The 25,957-nt window shown below is 40.2% G+C and overlaps 1 protein-coding gene across 1 annotated transcript in view; it reads left to right on the top strand.

The window, feature by feature from the left end:
- CPQ (carboxypeptidase Q) overlaps positions 1-25,957 on the top strand; it is a 465,560-nt gene that overhangs the window by 385,069 nt on the left and 54,534 nt on the right. Inside the window, exon 8 of the mRNA XM_024756593.1 lies at positions 6,830-7,031. Coding sequence (XP_024612361.1) covers positions 6,830-7,031 — 202 coding nt within the window. The remainder of the gene's footprint in view (positions 1-6,829; positions 7,032-25,957) is intronic.

The following is a 25,957-nucleotide window of genomic DNA, read 5'->3' as shown; positions in this document are numbered from 1 at the left end:
TATCATGTCAAATTTTCCCAGCTGTGACTTTCTTTCTCCTCAAATATTTCTTGAGTACCCACTATGTGCTGAGCTTTGTTATTTAAGCTACAGGTATGGCAGAGGTCCACACAGATTTGATCCCTGCCTTCATGGCATTTTCTTGGTTCTCAAGAGTTTACATACTTTTAAAATATGGTGTTAGTATCTTATAGGAAGCCTTGAATTCTTTCAAGAGCAAAGCAGGTATAAAAGACACATAGAATAAAGCGCAACAGTGAAGTATATTATTCAGATAGGGGTGTGGCGTGTTAGGAATGGAAGGCGAGGGGAGAGGTAGAGCATGAAGCCTTGAGTAGAACCAGAGCCTTGAAGCTCCTCATGTTTTTCATGAGGTTTCAGACCCACTATTGTGCTTTTGAGAGAAAAGAAGGCACGTTTAAGGAAATAAAATGATTTCTAAAGCTGCGTTTAGCATCTTTACTAATAGGAGTAAAGAGTGCTTGATCAAGTAAAGCATTTGAGGATATTGTCATAATCCAAAAATGCTCTAAGTGCTGTCTACTGGCTATAGAGAAAAGAGAATTAATGATTAATTGTGTTGTAATATGATATGCCCTAGGATTGAGTGAATATTTCAGTTCCAGATTATAAAGTAGCCTATTTTTGCAGGACGAGAAAATAAGTACTATATTTTTAAAAGAAATAAGCTGTCTGCTCATAAGAAGAGGAACTCCTTTCAGTTATAACCTTGGCTAGGGATTTAAAGAGGCTGCTGTAGTCTTCCCAGTCAAGAGAAGGGGATTGATTAGAAGTCAACCAGAAAGCACTGTCCTGGCCGGTAAGACCCCACCATCAAAAACAAGAATCATGTCTTTATGTTTATTAAGCATGCAACAGTGTCAAAGAAGAAAGGTCAAACAAAGGAAGGGATCCTCTTTTAGACAATTTAGTTCTTACACTTTGATAGCACCATGATGAGTACAAGAGGAGACGGGGGGATACCATGCGACGGAGGAGGTTGAGAGGGATAGAGAATGATAAAGGCAGAGACAGCTGCTTTCACAAAGCCAGCTGTGTTGGAGATGTCTCTTCTACAACTGCTTATTGAAATGTGTGTGAAACTAGTAACATGAAACACTTGGGCAATATATTCTGTTAAAGGAATCAAAATTTAATTGTGGAGACTTTGAGTCCCACTGATTCCAACTATTGATTATGTTGCTTCAACATGCAGGAATAAAATTAAAAGCTGAGATTGACAACAAGCTGCTATGTAAACCATTTTTTAAGTCTGTCTACCAAATACCCTGGATATTGGATTGTTTTTATTCCTAAAAGAAATGTAAATACAGTCATAGTTCCTGTATAATATAAGTAAAATTTAGCCTAGGTATATTATTTCTTTTAGCCTAGGTTTATGCCATATTTTCAGCCTTCTGACTCACTGTTGTTACCATAGTGACATTTATAGAGGGATCGTGTGTTTTCCATAAGTTTAAGGGCTAGCCACGGACCTTAAGTAGCTCCAGAGGAGAATTCACTGAGATCTAGAGTGCTTCGAACAATGCTGTGAAAATTGGATTGCCTGAAAACACAGGTTTGTCTCACAAGAGAAACCTTCTGTGCACACGCAGAGAATGATAGGGCTGGAAAGTGATCTCCGGAAGCCATTTATTCTGTCCCATTTCCCGGCAGCGTGGTGACTAAACCACAATAGGTGTCTGTGATTTTCGTACTAATGTAACTTACCCAAGACTGCCTGTTCCCCCAAGCCACAGCCAGTTTAGCTGTCAAACAAAAATAACTTATGGCACTCTACCTTGTCATCATCCCTTTCCTGGCCCTCCCCTGGGTCCCCAGGGCTCTTCAAAACTGAATGCTGGGGCTTCCCTGGTGGCGCAGTGGTTGAGAGTCCGCCTGCCGATGCAGGGGACGCGGGTTCGTGTCCCGGTCCGGGAGGATCCCACGTGCCGCGGAGCGGCTGGGCCCGTGAGCCATGGCCGCTGAGCCTGCGCGTCCGGAGCCTGTGCTCCGCAACAGGAGAGGCCACAACAGTGAGAGGCCCGCGTACCACACACACAAAAAAAACTGAATGCTGGAGACTGCCAGAAATAAAAGTCTGAACCTCGGGGTAGACCTGACCAGAAAGTAAAACATATTCTTGGTTTTGCACAGCAGGGAGAAACCTCTTTACCTATATCCCATCATGATAGGGATTTGAGCTAAAGCTCCGTGAAGCAGCCCCGCTCCAGTTACACCCTTTGAAATGGGAATTCCAGGGTCACTGGCAGCACTGGAGAAGATTATTATAGCAACTCAGCACATGGTCTCATAGGATGATTTCCTTTTGAGAACTCGTTTGTGAGCCTACCACCTGACCAAATAGCATCACCACCATCGTCTGTAAAATATTAACATTTACCGGAGCGGGGAAAATGGTACCGACACTGTGTCGGGGGCGGAGTGGGCGGGAACCGTTTACTTCTTTGAAGACTGAACTGAGGAGGCTACGTGATTAATTCGAATAATTAGGAGTCTCTTTTCCTCGTCAGTTGATTTTGGGGATTCCAATTTTAGTTCAAAACAAAAGACAGGTTACCTAGGTTATCAGAAAATAAAAGCTTTGAAACAAGAAGCTGCATTTGGGAGGAAAGGAAATGTTGAACTTGGGTCTATATTTCCGAAGAAGAATTATCTGGAATTTTATAAAAGCAAAGAACACAGACATCATCCCTGTGTTTATATGAGGAAGTAAGCGTTTGAAAACATGCAATACGTATTTTAGACATTGTTCTACTTTCTAATCTTGCGTTGCTCCCAAGGATTGCTAATGGTTACCACATTGTTCTTTGTCAGCGTAAGCTGACGCTTAAAAAAAAGAAAAAAGGAAAAGAGGTGATAGGATGTGATTCTAGCACAGGACAAAGTTATGAATCCTCAACCCTGAGCAGATATTAACTAATCCAGCAATCCCAACCTGGAGGATAGCCAGGAGATTTCTCTGCATCACATTATGTCCGTTACATGGCAATGAAGGACAGTTTCCATGGCTCCTAATAAAGAGATGTTTCTCTTTACGAAGAGAGCAGAGTGAAGGGTTAATAAAGCATTCAATCTCTAGAAGTAGGTTTCTCCCTACATCCTATAACCAGGAGGATGGATATCTTGTTTCGTGTGCTGAAGTGGGTTGAATGAAACCAGCATGGCTCTGCTCTGCCTTCACTAGCTATAATCAGCTTTTCAAGTCTACACTATGTCCCCAGTGACTGATGGCACAGTGAGGAACATGTTTGTGACCACACATTCCTGAGAAGCAGCAGTTCTGACAGCCCAGTGACCCGACTTATTCATTCCCTTCTCTTTGTGCAGAGACATTTTGTTTTCCAAGCTCTTTGGCCATGTGCTAACGATTAGACAATGACTCCATAAATGAGGAGAAAAAACGGTGTCATGGACGGTGGGTGGTTTGTTTTCTCAGTTCTTTATTGAAAACATATGGAGATGTTTATATATAAATAGACAACAATAGACTGCTGCCATCACGTTAGCCGCAGCTAATAAAATTCTACATGAATAGAGATCAAACTTGTGTCTGCCTAGGCCAGAATTCTGGTTTACTGAGATCTGCATATCCTATCTAATTTGGGTTGAAAAGATGTTTTGTCGTTTTACTTTTTATTCCTAGTTGGAAGGAAATGGTGGCCCAAGGGTGTTGTCCTTGTTTTTGTTTCATTCTTCTCTTTGCTTAATCAAATTACTTCGTTAGCAGGGACAATAAATTCTGTCCAATCAGACCTTGTATTGTGATCACGCAAAAATATTTTAAACTCTATACATCTGTTTCACTACAGTCTTTGTATTTTTGAATTAGAAGTGAGGACTTGTGGCCCGACAGCTGGAAACAAGCAGCAGCAGACAGGGCAGTGGAGGGATTGAGAACACAGGCTTGGGGAGGCAGACCTCCGGGTTTGAATTCTGGTAACCACTCACTAGCTAGGTAACCTTGGGAAAGTTAGTTAACCTGACTAAACCTCAGTTGCTTCATCTGTGAAATGAGAAATGTGGCACTTATAGAATGATTGGGAGCATTACATGGGAGAAGCTGTAAAGCCTTTCATACAGTGTCTGGCATGTAGGAAGCACTGCAAAAAAGCTACATATTATCATTGTAAGCAGCTAACAGAATGGTTTATATGGAGGCCATCCTTGAAAATCTGAGAGGTGCTGATGTTTAGTGGTAAGACCAGGAACAGCAGCTATTGATCAAGTGCTCGTTATACGTTGGGGTCTACATTGCACTCTTTCTTACAACTCCATGAACTGGGTACCAGTATTATCCCCATTTCATGGCAGAAGAAACTGAGGGGTTACACAGACTGCCCAGAGTCACAGAGCCCATGATTGGTTAATCTGACGGGCAAACCCAGTCTGAATAATCCCAGAGTGCACACTTGTTATCAATCTGCTAAAAAGGCTGCCACGTAGACAGCGTCTGGCACCTTTGAAATCTCCTTTATTTACATTATTCTCAACATTCCCATTAACATCCTGGCATTGCACGGTACCATTCACAAACTGTGGGGTGCCCTGTCCCAGGGACATCTGTTCATTTGCAGTTGAAGAGGGTCAACAAGGCTTTAATGCATATTTTGTTAGGAGCCCTGACAAGTTCAGCTCGCACACCACTTTCACTTTTGGTCTACAAATGTCTTTTCTTTGAAGACCCTCAAAGCTCCATATGCCCAGGCTCATTGTTCAAGCCTGGAAAAGAGCATTTGTCCCAGCCTACAGATGGAGAAGCCAGAGGCCAAGGTGACATGACTTGGGGACAGAGGGAGAGGCCAGTCAATCCTCTCAGCAGCCTAGCATGTCAGTTGCTGAGTCAGGAATGGAGTCGATTGGGTCCAGGGCTGTGTCCATCTCACCAGGCTGATGGCCAAACTACTGACTAGCTCTACTTTTAACTAAATTGTATATAGTTAGGAGCAAATTGCCTAATTTTCTTGTTGGAAGGATGGGATCTTCCAGAAATATGGAAATCCTCACATACATTACCCAACTGTTTTTATTTGCAGATATATTATGTTATTTCTCTTCTCATTTTTACAGGACAGGGAGAGAATTTGGGGCGGGGGGCAGCAGGGCACATAAGGGGACAGGGTTAGGACTGCCAAATTCATGTCAACTTGCTCACGTAGCACCAATGTGCTAGTTGAACGAGCCCTGAATGTAAGACGTTAATGCAAATATTTTGCATGTTATTAACTCTAATGATGCTACCGTCATGCAGTAGCCACAGCTGAAAGCAGAGGTGGTACTTTTTATCATAAATGCCTTGGGTCTTTCTCTGATAATCACCATGAAGACAGAAATTCCTTAGAAGTAAAAGTGGAAATATGAACAGACTTCTGCTTTGTTAATCTTTTCATCATCATCAACAACAACAAAATGATATCCCAGGGCCATGAATTTCAGTCCTTTAAATGCTGACAACATCCTCCTTTAGAAATGAAGGGTACTGTTCTTGCCCTTGTAACAACAGTACCCTTCCATGGCAATAGTTAGGAAGTCATTGTAAAAACATACCTGTTTTACAGAAAAAAAAAATTTATGCAACCCTGAAATTGTTATGTTGTAAGTGAAAAGTCATTCTAATTCAAAACAAGCATGGCCTACTACTTACTTCCTCCCGTGCCAGTGGTGACAGGGTGGAGTTTTGGAAAGCACAGAATTTCAGACCCACCTCTCTCATTTGCCAACTGTGTGACTTTGAGCAAATCACTTGACTTCTCTGATCCTCAGTTCCTTTTCTATAAAACAGCATCAACCATAAAACTGCTCCATCTACTTTATGGATTATGGAAGAAGATCAAAGGAGACTGCAAATAGGAAAGCTCTCTGAAAGCACTGTAAAAATATTATTATTGATATTTACTAGGTGAATAATGAGGATGACAGCTTGGGAATAACTCAGCCGAGGTAGTATATGGTCAGTCTGGAAGAAGTGAATGGGTCCTGGGGAACAGCTGGCCAGGCCAGTTTGAAGGACCTTAAACTCGCAAGTCTTAGGGCAGTGTGGCAATTTAGCTGTGCAATCTGGTGAGAGGCCCTTATATTCTAAGCTCTTGCTGTGACAATACTGGCTACGTGGAATCACTGTGTGCTTTCTTACCAGACTTTATCTGGAAGAAGTTTACACACTAGTGGCCTGACAGAGTTGCCGGGGTTTAGATGCTACAGCTGTACCCCAGAGAGAACAGCATTTCATGTGTTGTTCTATTTCCTCCCTCCCTGGGGATTCAACAGATGGAACAACAGTGGAATCAGAAACCCAAGACAAACCTGTCAGTTTGATGCCTTTAAGCCTTCACAGAATTCACAATTAAAATAAGATAGAATATCCATCTAGGGGGAAGAAGTGCAGAGAAATAGGCCCACAGGTTACACCTTTTTTTGTCTAAGTACGGCTAATACTATCCGGAGGTCCCCACCATATAAAAGGAATTGTATCTGGTGCAAGGTAGGCTCTTAAGAAAATTGGTGGAAAGAATATTATTGCTAGTAGCAATAATTGAGTAATTTTTATATGGAGTTTTATATTTATTTTCATTGAATTTTTAAAAAAAACCTTCCAAGTCAACTCAAATTCGGCAGATTCCAAGATGAGTCATCTTGCATCTCAGAACTGTTAGGTAATATGCAGACTGGATCCTAAGTCGAGCAGAGCATGTGCTTTGGCAACAACTGGTGAGGAGATAAAGTATTTGGTTATTGTTTTTTTGATAACTTCCAAAGAGAAAGCAGAGAAGCAACAAATATGACCTAAACACTTCTCTCTTTTGTTAAGGCAAATATTTCCAACTACAGCCTCGTGATGGAGTCTGACCTGGGGACCTTCTTACCCTCTGGGCTGCAGTTCACTGGCAGTGACAAGGCCAGGGCCATCGTGGAGGAGGTCATGTGCCTGCTGGAGCCCATCAATGTCACACAGGTCTTTAGAGCTGGAGAAGGGACAGACATTAACTTCTGGATCCAAGCCGGAGTACCTGGTAAGAGCAATAGATGAAGTTGGAGTTCTTTACATACTGCTACCAATTTAAAATAAAATTTCTGTTCTAACATGCCACAGTAGATACTTGTAGGTCATTTAAAATATGGAAACCCTTAGGGCTTCCCTGGTGGCACAGTGGTTGAGAGTCCGCCTGCCGATGCAGGGGACACGGGTTCGTGCCCTTACCCTTAGCTTTGTCCACAAGGTATAATCTGATGTTTTCTAATATTGGGATAATAATACTCCTTTTATTTATTTACCCATCTGTCTTCTCTTTCTGAAGTATATGTTCCTCACTCCAAGAGATTCTGATTTAATGACTCTGGGATTGTGCCTAGAAATTGCTTTGTTTTTTGTTTTAAGCAGGTGTCTGGTAATTGTAGCACAAATGATCTCCTGACCAAAATTTATGAAATAGAGTAGAAGGCAATTATTAATACTAATATCCTTCTAGTTCTAGTCCTATGCTGCAGAAAGTTCTCTGACCCAAATAATTCCCTACCCAAATCCATGGTATCTGAAATTTTACCATTAGAGATTTATTCTTTGAGGTTGGGTACTTCTTGCTAATCATATTTTCCTAATGCAGAGACTACTTTACGAGGTTGGACATAAACTAATTTGCCCTGATCAGTGATTCATCAGGTTGATATTTTTAAGACAAGTCCTGGGCAGGGATGAAATTATGTAATAGGAATAGGCCTGGCGGTTACAGGACTAGAAAGGACAGCAGTCCTAAAGAAGACAAACATAGTACTTCACAAATTTGCCCTAGACTGGCCGTGAGAAAGGGTTATTGTTGATATTAGACCTCTGTGACCTGGGGTTGTTCCCTCAACACCATTATCTCCATAATCAAAAACACTGTTAAAGAATCTATTTGCAAATTATTCTGTACTTGTATTATGCAAACAGGAAGTCCAGCTTTTGAATAGTTTTAAAATTATGGTTTCCAGAACCATTTCTATGGCTACAAAACATTTCACAGGTTTAAAAAAAAGTCTCTCTAGATCCACCCCACTCCGGCTTTTTTGTTTTTTAGCCTGCAAAATAGACTTTACCAATAGCATACTATATGGATTTAAACTTTTTAAAAAGCTCATTCTTTAGATATTATAGATTAATGTTGCTAATAATCTTACATAACTAAAAATAGAAGGAGCTCTTCTTTATTCTAAGACAAGAAACTAAATTCTCTCCAAAGGTTTGTGTATATTTTAACCATATTGTGAAATATCGTAAAACAACATTTCCATTTTCAGTGGGTCATCTAGACAGACACGAGACTCCCTACATATACGTTTTTAATCATGATCAAGGTCTAGGCGAAGGGAGTTTGCCCTTTAAGTCCTATAGAACGATTTTGTTTGAATTTTAGATTTTTCCTGACCCTTAACTTTTTCAATAAGAATCTTGGTAAAATTTCAGAAAAGCTAAGTAAGTTTGCTGGGGATAGAGGTGAGGAAAAGACTGATGGATTGTGGGTGAATTCGAGTGAAGACCGGGGGTGCTTAAAGGGGAGGTGAGGAACTGAAGCCTGGACCGAAGTAGAACAAAACGTGTGCTGCCTCCTCCCAGCTAGTTTTGCTTCTGTTGCACTGGATCAACAAAAGAGAATCGGCTCTAGCTTTACTCCTTCCATGTAGATACTCCATAAGAATGGTTCTATTCGGAATTAACAAGTTGATTTGATTGTCTTCACGAAGGCAAGACGGGCTTCCCCTCTTGCCACAGTGCCGTGGGGAATTTGAGCCCCCTTGTGGTTGCTTCAGCATTAATGCGAGTTCTAACTTACTGAACTAGTTGTCAGACACACGGTTAGGCTTTTTGAAGACACCGTCTGTTTGATCTGTACAACAATCCTAAGAGGTAAGTGCAATTATTCCTCTTCTTCAGATGAAGAAACAGACTCAGAGGGACTAAATGACTTGCCCAAGTCTCTCCGGCTGTTAAGTGTAGATGTCATCCTGAGAACAGGCCACTTTGGTTTCAAGGCTGGTGGCCCCTTTCCCACAATATGCAACAACACAGGGGCGTCTGGAATGCTGAGATGGTCTTCCAAATCTATGGCAGTGTCTGAGATGTTTATCTTACTCAGCTCTTGCTTATGCAAAGGATTTCAGTTCATTCCTGCTCCAGAATAATTTACCCCAGGGGAAAGGAGTTTGTTATTGTAAATAATTACTGATTTCTTCTCGCATTCTTTGTTCCACTCCCCTCTCTATCTCTGTAGATCAGGAAGGTTTATATAAACTTGGTAGCTCATTTAGACTGCAACTAATGTTTCCTGGAATTCTTTTTTATTTCGTTTAGAGTATTGTAAGATGGAACCAAATTATTGCTGTTTTTCCCTATTACTATTGAAGCTATCTTTTGATATTTCAAGTTTGGGCTCTTCCTGGAAGAAATAATGGAACTGTTTATAACTCTTGTTACCCGTTGAAAATTTCAGGGACTTTAGAAAAAAGATGGAGAACCATAGTTAATCTGAAAAAGAAAATAAAAATATACTAGTTGTGTACTCTGAATTCTTGAAGATATGGTAAGTTACAGTGAGTTAAACCTAAAGATAGGATTCAAGATACTAATTAAGTATGAGTTAAATAACTGCTCACCTAACTTTTGAAAAATTAATGAGAAATACTTCCACACTCCATTCTTCCTTTCTTCTTTCTCTTTTTCTTTCCTGTCATCCATTGAACTAATATTTATTGAGCTCTTACCATGTCCTTGACCTATCAAATTTCTGTAGTCTGATGACTGAGCCCCAATTTTTTAATGTTTCATGTATACTCAATATCAAAATACTAATTAAGAGCACAGATAGAATTAAAATTCAACATGATTTTCATAAATTATAGAAGCCAAATAGATAAATTTATGAAAGGATCATCTTTGGAGAGGAGATAGGATATCCTTCATCCATCTAGGTGATGTCCATGATGGACAGGATAACTGTCAACATAAGTATAAGGCTTTGGGGGGAAAAGTTAAAAAAATAACAGATGTATTTTCCACATAAACTCCCTGTTCCAGATACCTTTATACTCCAGCCTTCTCCCATTTCTACCCGCTTCCATACGCCTTCCTATTTTCTCCTCCAAATCCTAAATGCTCTTTAAGTCTCACTCCATATTCATTGGTGACCGCAAATCCATCTTTAACAGGCCCTGGTGCTGTGTTGCCTTTCTGAATTTCTAAAACACTTCTGTAGCCCCCAGTCTCGCACTTGTATCACACACAAACTTTCTTGGGTTACTAGGAATTTCCGTGCATCCCGCTTCCTGTACTCAGTGATCAATTCTTTGAGATCAAGGTCAATGTTTTCTACTTCTTTGCCTCCTCTGTAGCTCTTAGTTTAATTTTGGGAAACATTTAAATTCTTGTAAATCTCACAAGAGAAAAAACAGAAACATAGAGGTAATTGTTTTCCCGACAGGCTTTGGGTCCTTCAGCTTAAGACTGTGGAGAAAATAAAGGATGCTGAGAAAACAGACAGAAAGATAGAAAAAACGACAGATGGAAGAACAACATAAATTAAGGAGGCTAGAGCAATTAGGATTATTTATTTACAGGAGTAAAGACTGAGAGAAGATGCTGAGTCATATTTTCTAGTACATTAGTGCAATAATACACATAGATAATTTACCACATAAAGTGGCAAAATTCTTGTTCCCTGACTCTGTCAAAGGTAATACAAGAGCATGACTCAAAGGAGTCCAAGAGGGATTTAGGTTAGTCTCTATTGGCCCCAGATAGCAGAGAGGCCTTCAACCTTAAACTTTTGCCTGATCCTCCAATTATAAGCTCCAGGTTGGAATGACAGGAATCTATTTCATTCTGAACATGTCAGTAATAAGATATGATTCATTGCTCTCAGAGGTCCTTAATGCATCCTTCTTGAACACCTCTCTATAGGAACTCTTCTATAAAATATATTGATACATTAATGTAAAAAATGAGATGCTCTCTTATTGTGACCTGAGGCAGTGAGCGCACCATGGTTCCATATCTACCAATGAGTTCCTTCCTCTGCTTCAGAATCTGAGAGGCAATCTTTTGCTGATGATCTCAGCAAGTGGTAGACAGTGCGCTGGGAAGAATTAGAGTGTGTGTTCTAGCTTCACAACTTTGAACTTCATGTGCCATCTAAGGCAAATGATGTAAGTTTTCTCAGCCTCACACATTTATTATTAAGCATTTTTTTTTTTTTTTTTTTTGTGGTATGCCAGCCTCTCCCTGTCGTGGCCTCTCCCGTTGCAGAGCACAGGCTCCAGACGCGCAGGCTCAGTGGCCATGGCTCACGGGCCTAGCCGCTCCACAGCATGTGGGATCCTCCCGGACCGGGGCACGAACCCGTGTCCCCTGCATCGGCAGGCGGACTCTCAAACACTGCGCCACCAGGGAAGCCCTATTAAGCATTCTTATTACTCATCTGCTGTATGGCACTTGGGAATCAATAGTAAAGATAGACAAGATCTGTACTCTCACAGTCTATACAGACTAGTGAGTGAGACTTGGTTATCTCATATGCAAAGTAGGTATGGTCGCCACCAAGCCCCACGTGCGTTCCTCCTCCTTCTCTGTCCCCTGTCTCATTGACTGCCACCACCTCCCAGAAACCACACAATCATCCGGAACATAGAAGCAAATACTCTCAAGTCCTGTTTACTCCAAATTCCTCCTATTTTCAAAGCCCTTTCCCTTCTCTCTACCCCATACACCTTGTCTCAGGAGTACTCACTGATTTTCCTATAGCAGCCTCCTACTAACATATCAACCTGCATTCTTAGTTCCCTTCCATCTAACTGGCTCACTGCTTCCAAAGTGAACTTTCTAAATTAAAAGTCAGACTATCAGTTGGGATGCTTTCGGCTGCAAAATATCCCAGAAGCTGCAACTTAGAACAGTAGTAAGGGGATTTTTAAATTTACTTGAAAAAGAGCTCTCGAGTGGGTGGTTACAGAATGCTTAATTTAATCATCAAGCACATCAGAGACCCTGGCTCTTTCCACCTTTCCACTGTGCCGCCCTCAGCATGCTGACTTCTGTCTCCCCGTGGTCCCTAGATGGCTGCAGCTGTCCCAGGCAACACATCCTCACGCATAGTGCAGTAGTGGAAGAGAGAATGTCTATAATGGCCAGTCCTTTTTAACAGTAAGACAATCTCATCCAGAAGCCCCAAAGCAGATTTTTTCCTCAATTTCATTGGCCGTGTTGGTGGCAATGGAGTAGAATTACCAAAATTGGATTATATTGATCGAATTTTACTTCCTGGGTCTAGGGTAAAGCTCAGTCTCCCCTGAAAATGTAGCCTCCTGATGTGTGAGAAAAGCCGGGATTCTTTAGGAAGGAGATGAGGCTTCCCACTGATAAGCAACTAAGAGTAGCGGCACATCTGATCATCTCTCCTCGTTACTTGAAGTCTCCCCATTGTCTTCAGTGTCAGGTCTCTGTTTAGCATGGAATTCAAGGTCCTTCTGGTTCCACCCTGGGCTAATGTACAGCCTTGCCTCTCGTGGCTGCCCCACTGCTCTCTATCCATCTCTTACTCATACAAGTTTCATTAATTGAGGTTCCGGTGCACCCTGTGTTCTCAGCTTCCTAGCCATTGGACCTGCCCTGTTCTGTCTTCTTCTCCAGCTAATTCCTACTCATCCATGATTCAGCACCTATTTCTCCTCTCACAAGCCTTCTTTGATCCCCAGCGGTCTGGGTGAGTGAACCTTGAGTATGTTCCCATAACCCCCTGTTTACCTCTCCTCATGGCACTTACCCTTTTAGAATTGTGATTGATTGTGAATGTCTCATAGTTTCCAGCACCTAAGAAGAAGTGCCTGGCCCTTGACAAAATGTCCTGAATCAAATGCTGAATCAGTAATGTCTAGGTTTGTAGGAAGAGTTAGATGATGTGAGAGAGGTTTGTAAGCTGTAATGCCATAATATAGGTTGTGATTACTTTAGTAATGACTTTGCTTCACTGAGCTGTCCTCTTTTCTTGTATATTGAATTGTTTTTAAAATCACATTTTAATTTCTTTCATCTTTTCATAATAGCTCAGACTCCATAGTGAAGTACCAAATATGCAGATTACTCAGAACTTCCTTCTTGTGTCTTTCTGATACCTTACATGGCATTAAGCAGAACTAAATGAAAACTTTTCACTTCTACATCTCCAAAGGCCTTTCTTTTAAAATTTTCCAAGAAAGGAGAAGATCAGGACACAAGCAGGAATGTAAAGTAAATTGAAGGTTCAACCTCTGGACCCAGGACTCATACGTTTTCCAGTCACCAGATGGAATAGTGCCATACAGTAGTTCTATGTCCCCTGCTGTCTCTAATTAAAAGATGCCTCCTTGATGGTGAAAAAGCTCTGTGCTAGTGATGTTGGAGAGGTTGATGCTGCATGGTGAGTAGACCTCACCCCACTGGGAACATGAAAAGGCACTTCCTGGTTTGCGACTATAGCCCTTCTTGAAATAGCCTAGCAGTTTCATTCAATCAGCAAGCATGTCTTGAGTGCCAACTGTAAACCAGGCACTCTACACGCTGAAGATAGAGCATGAAAAAGACTTACCAGCTCTCTGCCCTTATGGAGTTTACATTATAGTGGGGAGTGGGGAGAGGACAGTAGGAGGAGACAAACTATAACAAAGAAATCAAGAATGGAGAAAAACATTAGAGAGTGATAAGGGTAATGCAGAGTATTATAGCAGGTGGCTGCCTCTCACCTCTAACTCAGGTGAGTCAGAGCTCTTGCTTTAATACTCATCGTCTGCTGTATGCTAGATAGGTGTGTATAACATCCACATCAGTACCACACTATTGGGAATTGCTCATCAGAACAGCTAATAATAACAGCTAACAGAATAAGCTTCTCATGTTCTTTCCTCTTGCAGTAGGCCTGCTGCAGCTCCAGAGAAGCCATTGGGTATCTTGACCAAAGCAGGCTGGGCTCATACCCTGTAGTATGACTGACAATGGCCTAGAAGGAGAGGGCATTGTTTCTACCATCGGGCAGTTAGTCATGCACTGCCTTCTGAAGTGTCTTCTGTTGTTGCCCAATCTGTTATTTAAAGCACACATTTTCACTTTAAAGTTAATATACTTTGTATTTTATCTCCTTAACTGTATTGAAAACCAAGAGAGTATTTTATTCACCCTTAAATACCCAATACCTATTATTGCCTGGAACATAATAGGTGTCCAATAAATGGTTACTGAGTAGATGTATTTGATTTTAAGATGAACATACAAAAGAATTAAGTCACAGAAAAAGGAAATTTTGGTACAGCACCAAGATAAATAACACATGCAGAAAGCGGTAGGAACTAATAGGGTAGAAGAAAGGAAAGGCCTGGAAGAGGTGAACTGAGCTGGAAATGGAAGGATTTGTAGTGTCAGAAGGGACAGAAGGGGCGAGAAGGGCATTCCTGGTGGCAGAAGTCATGTGAACAAAGGCAGTTGTCCCCATTGGGGACAGTGGGGAGAGTGGCTTCATAGGGCAGAGGAATCCACTTGGAGAGCAGGGGGTGGTAGGTACAGTTGAGTACCTCTGGGTCAGATGAAGAAGAGACATAAATTTCTGGTGGAAACTCTTGTAGTTGATGCAAAGTCACCAGACATCTTCAGGAGAAGGTAAGAGCAGGGTTTTAGAAGGGAATCCGTAAAACTCTTGCCAGGGGGTACACTGTCACACCCAAGTAGGAGGCTCAACGTGGGAAGACCTGGTGTGAAAAGGGAGCTTCAGGAAGTAGCACAGGATTAGAAACAATTACTTTAGAAAATCAGAGGATAGTGCTAAATTATTGCACTATTCTCTGCACTATAGTGACCAAAAAACACTATGACTTAAATTTCTCTATCTACGATTTCCCATGCCTGCTAATAATGTAGCCTAGAAAAGTTTCACTTCCCTGACTGCCCCTTTCAAGACCTCAAGGCTGGTTCTTCCGGGTTCCCTTTCCTATGCATTTGACTTTCCATCAGTTTCACTTAATACTTTACAGATGCTCTAATTGACTCCTTATGTAACACTTCATTCAACAGGTAGCCATATTATATACAAACTGTGGAGGATACAAAAATAAGATATGGCCCCTTTTCTCCAGGAGCTCACTATCGAGGACTGACTGTGATTTGGTTTACATAATAATCATGAAGGAAGACTTCATCAAGGAAAACCAAATAAAGCTACACTGAAATTTTCTAAGAAAAAAATCTAACATTACTTGAAAACCAGTAGAGTACAAGGAAGTAGGATTTCAGAATATGTTTCCTCCACGTCAGCTATGTGAACTTTGTCTATCCCTACTTTAAGTGATTAGAGCCTGTAAAATTCAGTATGGCCTGGTATATTAGATGCTTTTAAATATGGTATAAAATTTTTATTACAGAAAATTTCAAACATATGCAAAAGTGAAGAGAATAGTCTAATGAACTCTCCTATATACTCGTCACTCAGGAATTTTTCATCCTTGGGCAGGCTTACTTCACTTACACCCCAGTCACTCCTCTATGCCAAGATTATTTTGAAGCAAATGCCCAACATCATATCATTTTATATCATCTCCTTTGTAAATATTTTAATGTATCTCTAAAAGGTAAGGAGATATACATTATATATATATATATATATATATTAGGAGGAATAATAATATTGTAGTCATATATTATTCCTCCTAAAATATTTTACAGTAATCTCTTAATATCATATCCAATATATCGCCAGTTTTCAAATGTTTCCAGTTTCCTCCAAGCTGCATTTTCCTTCACAATTTTCTTGTGTAAAACAGGATTCCAATAAGGGTCAAACAATGCAATCGGTGGATGTGGTCGATGTCTCCTAAGTCTCTTCTAATCCATAGGTTCCACCTTCATTTTTCTTCTTTCTGCTGCTTGTTTGTTACAGAAACCAAGTACTTTGTTCCATGGGATTTCCTATAGTCTGGATTTAGATAATTCCTTTTCTATGGAATCATTTAACATGTTCCCACTCTCTTATATTTCTGTTAATTGGTAGTTAATTCTAGAGGCTTGATCTGATTCAGGTTTGTTGTTTTTTTTTTAATTCTCAGGGGCAAGAATACTTCTTAGGTATCGATGTTTATTTCCGTTATGAGTGATGTCTAGTTTTCTCTCTTTTTATGATATTAACTGTCACTGAAGATTATTCCAAGATCTGTTATTTCATTGGGGGTTGCAAAGTGGTAGCTTTGATTATTAGTTGAAATAATTCTATAAAAAGAACTCTCCCCCCATTGACTATCTGGTTACTCGGAGGTACTTTTGTGTAAGAAAAGTAGGACATATGTTTCATTCTTTCCATTTATTTACCTATTTTTAAAATTATTAGTTGATTCCCTAGTACCCTCCAAAGATAACTGATTGGGCTAATTTTTACTATCATAATTTACTAATGGATTTAAAAAATATAGATGTGCTTCATTCTGTTGTAGTAATTATGCTTATTTATGCTCAAAATTGTCCTATTTTTGGCCAATGAGAGCCTCTTTAAACTGGTTCCTGAGTTTTTTTGAAATGCCCTTGTAGTCACTGACAGTGTCCTAGCTTTCTGATGTGACAGTGTTCCAGGCTATCTTGTGTATTTCCTGCCCCAGATGGAATCAGCTATTTCTCCAAAGAGCTCCACTTTCTTCTACTAGGTCACTGTATTTAGAGACCACAGTCTGAACACTAAGTATGCTTATTGCTACTGGGTTGGTCATTGTTTCTAAGTCTTTTTAGCAGATAGAACTAGAATTTCTTCTTCTCTTAAGAAAAAAGATATTGTGGGGACTTCCCTGGTGACACAATGGTTAAGAATCCACCTGCCAATGCAGGGGACATGGGTTTGAGCCCTGGCCCGGGAAGATCCCACATGCCGCGGAGCAACTAAGCCATTGCATCACAACTGCTGAGCCTGCACTCTAGAGCCCGCGAGCCACAACTACTGAGCCCACGTACCACAACTACTGAAGCCCGTGAGCCTAGAGCCCGTGCTCTGCAACAAGAGAAGCCACCGCAATGAGAAGCCCACACACCACAACAAAGACCCAACGCAGCCCCAAAATAATTAATTAATTTTAGAAAGAAGGTATTGTGAATTATATATTTCCAGTTCAGATTGAGGACTCCAAAGCTGCACTTTACCTCACTGGTGTCGTGTCTGTGTCTCCTTCTTCCTTTGCCAGAAATCCTGGTTCTTAGTGCAACAGCATAACCACTCACTTGCTTTCTCCCACAGCACACACAGTAGTCTCAGAATAACAACACCACACAACCAACAACAGCGTGATTATTGAAAATGGTTTGTTTATTGCAGGTTCTTTTTATGTCTTTAGGATATGTTATATATTCCACTAGAGATGTACACATTTCTGTTAACCTATAATGCAAGTTACCCTGAATGAAATATCATTTCCATCTTTCATATTTTTGTCTTAAAATCTGAAACTAGTGATTTCTAGAATGTTTAAATGCTTATTTATAATTTTTCTTTATAAAGAGAGAAAAAGGTTACAGACAGGACTAGTTGTAAGACTTATTAAAATAATTACCTTGGAGTGTCATAGTTGGATCCTCAACACATACATTGCCTGTTCTTTCTCATTAGAGCTGACTCAGACAGTTTCATTCGTTCATTCATTCATTCATTCAAGAAATATCTAGTAAGTACTACATGACATTCAGACAAGGGGAATAAAGAGGGAATTTAATACGTGTTGAGCGTCTTTTGTATGTCAAGTATTATTTTAGCTGCTTTACGTACATTATCTTATATAATTTTATAAGAACCTTTTAAAGCATACATTAGTAGTCTGTAACCAATTTTCAGATGAGTCAGTTGGAGCTCAGGGAGTCTCCTTTGTCCAAAGTTACAAAGATATTAAGTGGAAAAGCCAGAATTAACATATGGGCCTGTTTTATTCCAATGTCATATACAAGGTTCACTCTCTATCCTCAAGGAGTTAATGGAGGGTTTAGACACAGGAAGAACAAAGCACCGTAGGAGTCCAAGCAAGAGAGGAATTAAAATTATGGGGCATCACAAGAGAGGTGGCATTTCACCTGATTTTCCAGAAAGAGTAGAATTTTGTTGGATGGAGAGGGACTGCGTTGCACATGAAAATACGGAGATACACAAAATTGCATAGGCAAAAGAGTTCAACAGGTTCTTGAAATGATGAGTAGTCTGGTTTGGCCAAAGTTTAGTTTAATATAGGGAAATAGAGCTAAAACTGAAGAGGTCCCTTGGGACCCCAGTTGGACCCTGAACGCGATTCAAAGAATTTGAGACAGCCAGAAACTTTTGAAAGTTCCGAACAGGAGTGAGACATGATGGGGCTCAATCCCAGCCACTGAGTAGGCTTCCTCTAACCCACAGCGTCCTCCTTTGAGAGACTCAAGACAAAAACCAGCTTCATAGATCTGCACATCTCGTGGGTTGGTCTGCATGTCTTCTGGCAATTTCTTGCTAAAATTGCACTTTTTTGGATGTTTTGCTACTTGACGTTTTGCCAAATTAAACTGTACAGTTGGAGAGACTTGGAATAGTCCCATAAGATATTGCACTGTGATTGGCAGGGGTTGCTGGAGTTCTCAGATATTAACAATGAAGTCTTACTGTAATTGGACATAATCTGCTTGCTGAACCTTCTTTGAGTCAAAGAAGTCTTCACGTATTGTGACAAATCATCAGTTTCTTACAAGAGCTCTACTAAAAATATACTTATCAATTTAATTACTTTAATAAGCATAGGATCATGGAAACAACAGGAAAAGCATCACAATTCAAGAGATTTTGGTAAAATTGAGTTCTGACTGGGTAAGGACTTTTTACTGTAGAAATGAGTTATATCTCAATGTGTACAATAGACTCCTTAGTCTGGGTACTTTCATTGGCTTAAGATCCTTCCTTTGCTCAGTATTAAAGTCCAAAAATGACTACTTAACCTGATATTCTTGTACGTTCCCCTCATGGGAATTTCTAACACAGTGAATTAAGTCTCCCTATTATCTCGTTTTTATAGCAAAGTGTGAGATTGCATAATTCATGGTAACTAAACTTTCTTTTACAGTATGACATTTGCTATCTTAATTGTCCTTCCAGTTCGTAATGCATAAATCAAATATGGTTGAGATCTGTGAAATCTATTAGTTGTGGATCGTTTGTAATCTGGCAAGCTGTTGCCTATAATAGGACTAATTATGAAGTATGTCCTCAGTATCCTTTCCTTTCTTCCTTCCTTCCTCCCTACTCCCTCCCTTCTCCCTCCTTCCTCCCTTCCCCTTCCTTCTTCTCTCCCTCTATCTGTCTCCTCCCTCCCTTCCTTCCTTCCTTCCTTCCTTCCTTCCTTCTTTCTTGTTGTAATGGCTGAAATAGTCTCCTGACAATTGAGAGAACAGAATCCTATGTAGAGATAGGCATGGCTTTCATCAATACCCAAAACTACCCAGTTATGGAAGGTTTAAACCTAAGTGGAAATGTTTGCTGGACACATCTATACAAAATCCACATTTTTTGCAGAAATAGCTTATTAAGTATCATTGATGCCATATTTAAAGAATGAAGGTACTCACAGATATCATTTTAATATCTTTAGTCCACCCTGCAGTGCAAAGCACAGATGGAGGGGTCAGTGATTCCACACTCACTATTCCTGACATAAGATTTTATCTGCGATAACTATAGTCATGTGATATGTTACCTTCAGTTGCTGTAATTTCTCATCTGGTATTGGTGTAGACCCAGATATGTGTTCAGGTTACAGGTGTGGTTCACACCCTTGACTGAACTTTAAAATCACCTGGAGGCTTCTAAAAATATATCAGCACTGACGCCCCGTCTCCAAAGATTCAGATTTAACTGGTCTGGCTGCAGGGTCACAACAGTTGCACAAGTTCAGGGAGTACATTTACCATAGAACATATTCATCCCTCAGGGCCCGCAACCTCCCAGAGCACAAGTCCATGGTGTTCCATGTGAAAGGTGCCTGCTGTACTTGTGCGAACTTGGGGCCGGAGAGAGGGCTTGAGCACACCTGTTTTTAGAAGCCCCCCAGGAGACTGCAGTATACAGCCAGACTTGAAAACCATTTTGAGGTAAAACATAGCCTAGATGTTAAGAGCATGGATTTAGGAGTCAAGCAGAAATGGACTCAAAATCTTACTCTACTACTCTCTAGCTGTGTGACCTTAAGAAAGTCATTTAACCTCTCAGAACTTCAATTTCTTTGTAAATAAAAGGGTGATACCCGCCTTGTGTGATTATATTCAAGAAGAAAATAAAGACGATCTGAGTGAAATACTTGGCACAAAGTTAACTCTCAAGAAGCCACTGTTATTATTTCAGTTATTAAAGCATAATTTCTGTATTAGTCCAGACTCCTTCAGTACTAAGTGACAGAAATCTAACCCAGACGACCTGGAGCAAAATGGAGAATCTGAGCGAGCCACAAGAAGAGTAGGGCTGGATTGGGTCTTACGGACTCCAGCAATGGGATGCTGTTAGGACACGTACTCTCTCTCTCTGGTACTTATTCCACCTTCTTTCATGGTGCCTTCATTCTCTCAAGCCAGCTGTCCCCTTAGAGGCTGAACTATGACCGTATGCAGCTCAAAACTCAAGACTTACATCTTTCCAGCCTGTTAAGCACAGAAGAACCAAGTAATTCATCACATCCAACTCAGTTGGGAAAATCACAGTAGCCCAGCCTGGCTCCTTTGTTCATCCCTGTTGTCAAGGTGTGTAATCCTTACAGTGGGGAGAAGTGGTGGTGTGCAGATGAATGCAGTAACTACCTTTATTTCCACTGTTGAGACCTGATTCAAAATATATAAAATACATAAAACTTCTGCCATCTAGGATCTCTTAGCAGATAAGGAAGGACGGCAGTGAAGTCCCAGAAGCAATAAAAAAAAGCACCCTGAATTTATAATACCTGTTCTCTCAGCTCTTCATGACCTAAGACGAGTTTAGGGCAAGAAAAGCATTTGCTAGACTTTTCTGGCCCAGTTTACCTGAGACACTCAGGTGGCCAGGCAGATGCGGAGCTGGACACGTTGATGCCACACTCCCAGCAATCCGCATGATTGAACACCTGAAGTGTTCTCTCCTGCCACCTCTACCCCACGGTCTCTCCTCACCTCTACAGATGGGAAAACTTAGGAGACTTATTTATGGGAACACAGTCTACAGATGCACTGTGTATTTATCCAAGAAGGAGGCAATGAGGAAGAATGTCACTACAGACTCAGAGACATCCTTTAACATTTGAATTGTTCTGACCACTTACCTCACATTTGTCTTAGAGAGGCAGCAAGTGTCATAAAGGAGGAACAGGCTTCATAGTTTTGTAGCAGTGTGGTTTTGACAAGTCATTTAACTTCCCTGAGCTTCAGTTTCTTGATCTGTGAAATGAGGGCAGTAATATTCCACAGGACTATTGTGAGAATTGAATGTATTTGATAAGTGATAACGTATTTGAAAGTCAATTGCACTCTACACAGTTGATCTTCAATAAGTGGTTTCAGTGTTTGGGGTTTAGTTTTATATTTTAAAAACTTACCGAAGAGGCCTTGCTATGAACATGCTTTCATGTATTTAGACCCAGTAGAGAGGGTGACTGGGCATATAGTTGAATATTCTAGGACATACTGCAAAAGATGCATGAGTATCATTGCTGCTCACTGACCTTTGGGTCTTAGCATCTTACTTCGTGGTCACATAAACGAGTGACGAAACTGCTGGCATTCACTTCAAGTGACCCTGATACTTTACTGGTTCGGCGGCATTATTTAGGAAGGCACCTGACTCACTTCATTCTGACATGGTGAACACTGCAGAGAAGAAAGCAAAGAAGAAAAAAGTCAAATGTTAATACCATTGGTAGCTCTTCTGTGTCAAATGATGCTTCTGGGAGCCAAAGTAAATTGGTTATGGGTGGATAAGAGTTGGTGGGAGGATTATATAAGTGAATGTGTAAAAGCCAACTGGCTCGTGGCCAAGGACACAGATGGCATTCTCACTGACTCTCTTGGACAACAGCAAGCTCTAGATTCTGTGCTGTGGACCGACTGGGTATTCTCTGTTGGCAAGGAGCCTCATCCCAGACAGTGATATTCAGATAGTACACATCAAAAATATGTATATAGTAGGCATCTTCTCTGACCTAAAAATGGGGGAATTACCTTTCTAAGCTTATACTAGTGTTAAGACTCCATAACCTAAAGCCCATATTTTTCCAGAAGTGAAAATTGCTTTTGGTATAAAGCAGAGATGATTCAAATGAAGGAGAATGAAATTACCTCTGCCTTTTAGGAGCAAGAGATTAACTAGCACAGAATTGCCTATATCAAACAAACATGAGTAAAGGTCAGCTATGGATTTTAAATTGTTCAAAAGATTGTTACTTTGACATGACTAAAATGTAGGGAGCAAATTGATGAGAAGATCTCAGCAGTGAAGGAATGTATTTTCTTAGTATTTTTTAACATCTGGTCTTGGTACAATTTTATTTCAATTTCTGCTAATACAACCACATAAATGCCTGATTTAAGTCACTTAAGTATCCCGTGGCAACGTGATCTTGTGCTTCTCTCTTTCATTTCCTTCCTGTCCCTCCCGTTCTTTTTTCTTGAGAGAATCAGGAAGAGGTTTCCCATTTCTCAACTCTTGAATCTGTTTATGAAAATTGGAACGAAACAGTTTAACACAATTAAGCAGGATGCCTCATTCATCAAACCTTCATTTTTCTAAGACTCCAGCCTGTCAGTCACCAAAAAGCGTGTGTTAAGTGGAAGCTGTGCTTCTACTCTGTTGGCATGCTACATCTGTTGACAATTACAGAGGCACATATGATGCCATTCCTGTCATGGCATGTGCTTCCTTGTGCCTCTGGTCACAGGCCTTCAGGGACATTTACAAAGTGTGTCCTGGAACTAAAGAGTTTAATTTTGCCTGCTAATGTGTTTATGTATCTTGTAAAGGAACTAATCATTCCCTTTTGCTTTCCCTTATTATGGGGTGTGTGTGTGTGTGTGTGTGTGTGTGTGTGTGTGTGTGTGTGTCTGCACCAGAAAAGAACCATGCCATATAATAAGCATAAAGACCTTTTTCTCATACCCACCCACCTTTCTTGTAAACCGCTGCTTTTATTTTTTTATTATTATTTTGTCAAATAGCATATTTCTTGGCTTTTCTTGGATTTTATCTATTTTTTGAATACTACTGAATTCTGATTTCATATTTAGTCAAGATTTGGATCAGGTTTTTAAAAAATATAATCCATGGAATTATAAGTCACTGGGATGCCCTCTGGAGTTATGCTTTCTTTCTTTTGGATCTCTAATTGACCTGTGAGCATATAGCTTTTTGCATTCTATAAGCCATATTATTCAGGAAGTATCTAGAACCTAGAAAAGTGGAGCTGAATTTACAAGTCATCTATCTAGATATTTTATTGCTCTAAGCATAGTACCTAGAATATTTGGCAATGTCCAAAGTATTGACCTTTTTCCCTGCTTTCATTCGAATATTTAGCACTGGGTATGCATGACTATAGGAATACTAATTTTTTTTTTCATTTAAAGGAGAGGTACTGATTTGGGATATTGTGAGTACCTCATTAATATTATGAACAATTAAATGAATTCTAGTAGAAGAGCTACCTGAAAGAGAGCTAGAAGATAAAGAAGTTCAGACTGAATTTAAAGCCAATGGTAGTTTCATCCATGACGATTAATGATGTTTCTTAATCTTTAAATATCAAGTGTGTTGTAATGCTTAATTATCCTTGATATCTAAATGAATTACCACCATATTGGAGAAGAGTGGAAGTGACCTACAGATTCTTTAGTGCTTATTGAAGAGGAGTAGCTTGAAGAGTTTGGAGAATTCTACAGAAGAGAGGAAGCTGTTAGAACCAAGGTACCACCTTCTTCAAATGGGGAACACAGGATGCACGAGCGTGCCTCTTCTCCAACATTAAGTTTTGCATCGGTTTGCTATTAAACTCAAGGATTTGTGAAGGAAGCAATTCTAATTGCTTGGCACTTAAAAAACTTGCTCTGTTAGAAGTATTTTGAAAATTTGATTGCATTTTGAGTCACGCAAGTGTACCTGGAATAAATTTTTGCTGTATGCCTAAATAATCTGTCATTTAAATGCAACTATAGAATTCTCAGAGGAGAAAAGGAAGCTAATATTTATTGAGGATCTACAAGATATTACATTCATTGTTTTATCTTCTCTTAACATCCATGAGTAGATATTGCTGTTTCTGTTTTACAGATGAGGAAACAAGCTAAGACTGCCTAGGAGCATTTTCCTAACTAACATGAAGTGTAGTACAATCTGAAACCAGCCCTGTATGATTGCAAAACCTGTTTTCCTTCTCTGCTATCTTCACATCCCTGAGATTTTGTTGAAAACAGCCAAGAGTGGCAGCTTCTTAGTTCATGTAGGCTTTACGATCAGTGCAGCCTAATTGGCCAAAGACACACACCCAGCCTCACACCTGCAAATCAACTTGAGGACTTACTGATCTGGATTTGAGCCTGAATTATACCATATATCAAATAACGCTATATCCTCTCTCTAGTTTCTGCTTTGTAGCCAGCTTAGAATGTCTCAAAACTCACATTGTCCCAGGGGAGTACTAAAAGTGTTGTCTTATGTAATTAAGTATATGCTGTGCGGTTTCATATTAATTAAATTCATGGCGCCTAAATTAAGAATCCTTCAGGTTGGCTCTTAAAGTGTGCTCTATCTCTGGTGTGGGAAGAGCCCATTTTGAGACGTTTCTACACAAAAGGAAAGAAAGCAGCCAACATTTATTGTTTCAAGCCCTTTTAACTATATCCCCAGACATAAGAGGAATCTAGTTTCTATGGGAGTTTTTTTTTTTTTCTTTTTTTTAACATCCTTATTGGAGTGTAATTGCTTTACAGTGCTGTGTTAGTTTCTGCTGTATAACAAAGTGAATCAGCTATACGTATACATATATCCCCATATCCCCTTCCTCTTGCGTTTCCATCCCACCCTTCCTAACCCACCCCTCCAGGTGGTCACAAAACACCGAGCTGATCTCCCTGTGCTATGTGGCTGCTTCCCACTAGCTATCTATTTTACATTTGGTAGTATATATATGTCCATGCCACTCTCTCACTTCGTCCCAGCTTCCCCTTCCCCCTCCCCATGTCCTCAAGTCCGTTCTCTAGTAGGTCTGCGTCTTTATTCCTGTCTTGCCCCTAGGTTCTTCAGAACCACTTTTTTTCTTTTTTTTTTTAGATTCCATATATATGTGTTAGCATACGGTATTTATTTTTCTCTTTCTGATTTACTTCACTCTGTATGACAGACTCTATGTTCATCAACCTCGCTACAAATAACTCAATTTTGTTTCTTTTTATAGCTGAGTAATATACCATTGTATATATGTGCCACATCTTCTTTATCCATTCATCTGATGATGGACACGTAGGTTGCTTCCATGTCCTGGCTATTGTAAATAGAGCTGCAGTGAACATTGTGGTACATGACACTTTTTGAATTATGGTTTTCTCAGGGTATGTGTCCAGTAGTGGGATTGCTGGGCCGTATGGTAGTTTTATTTTCAGTTTTTTAAGGAACCTCCATACTGTTCTCCGTAGTGACTGTATCAATTTACATTCCCACCAACAGCGCAAGAGGGCACCCTTTTCTCCCCACCCTCTCTAGCATTTATTGTTTGTAGATTTTTTGATGATGGCCATTCTGACTGGTGTGAGGTGATACCTCATTGTAGTTTTGATTTGCATTACTCTAATGATTAATGATGTTGAACATCCTTTGATATGTTTGTTGGCAGCTGTATATCTTCTTTGGAGAAATGTCTATTTAGGTCTTCTGCCCATTTTTGGATTGGGTTGTTTGTTTTTTTG

This window comes from Neophocaena asiaeorientalis, unplaced genomic scaffold, assembly GCF_003031525.2.
Source record: "Neophocaena asiaeorientalis asiaeorientalis breed wild unplaced genomic scaffold, Neophocaena_asiaeorientalis_V1.1 scaffold29, whole genome shotgun sequence".
NCBI lineage: Eukaryota > Metazoa > Chordata > Mammalia > Artiodactyla > Phocoenidae > Neophocaena > Neophocaena asiaeorientalis.
The sequence above is the reverse complement of the archived record's forward strand: the minus strand, read 5'-3'. Positions and strand labels throughout refer to the sequence as shown.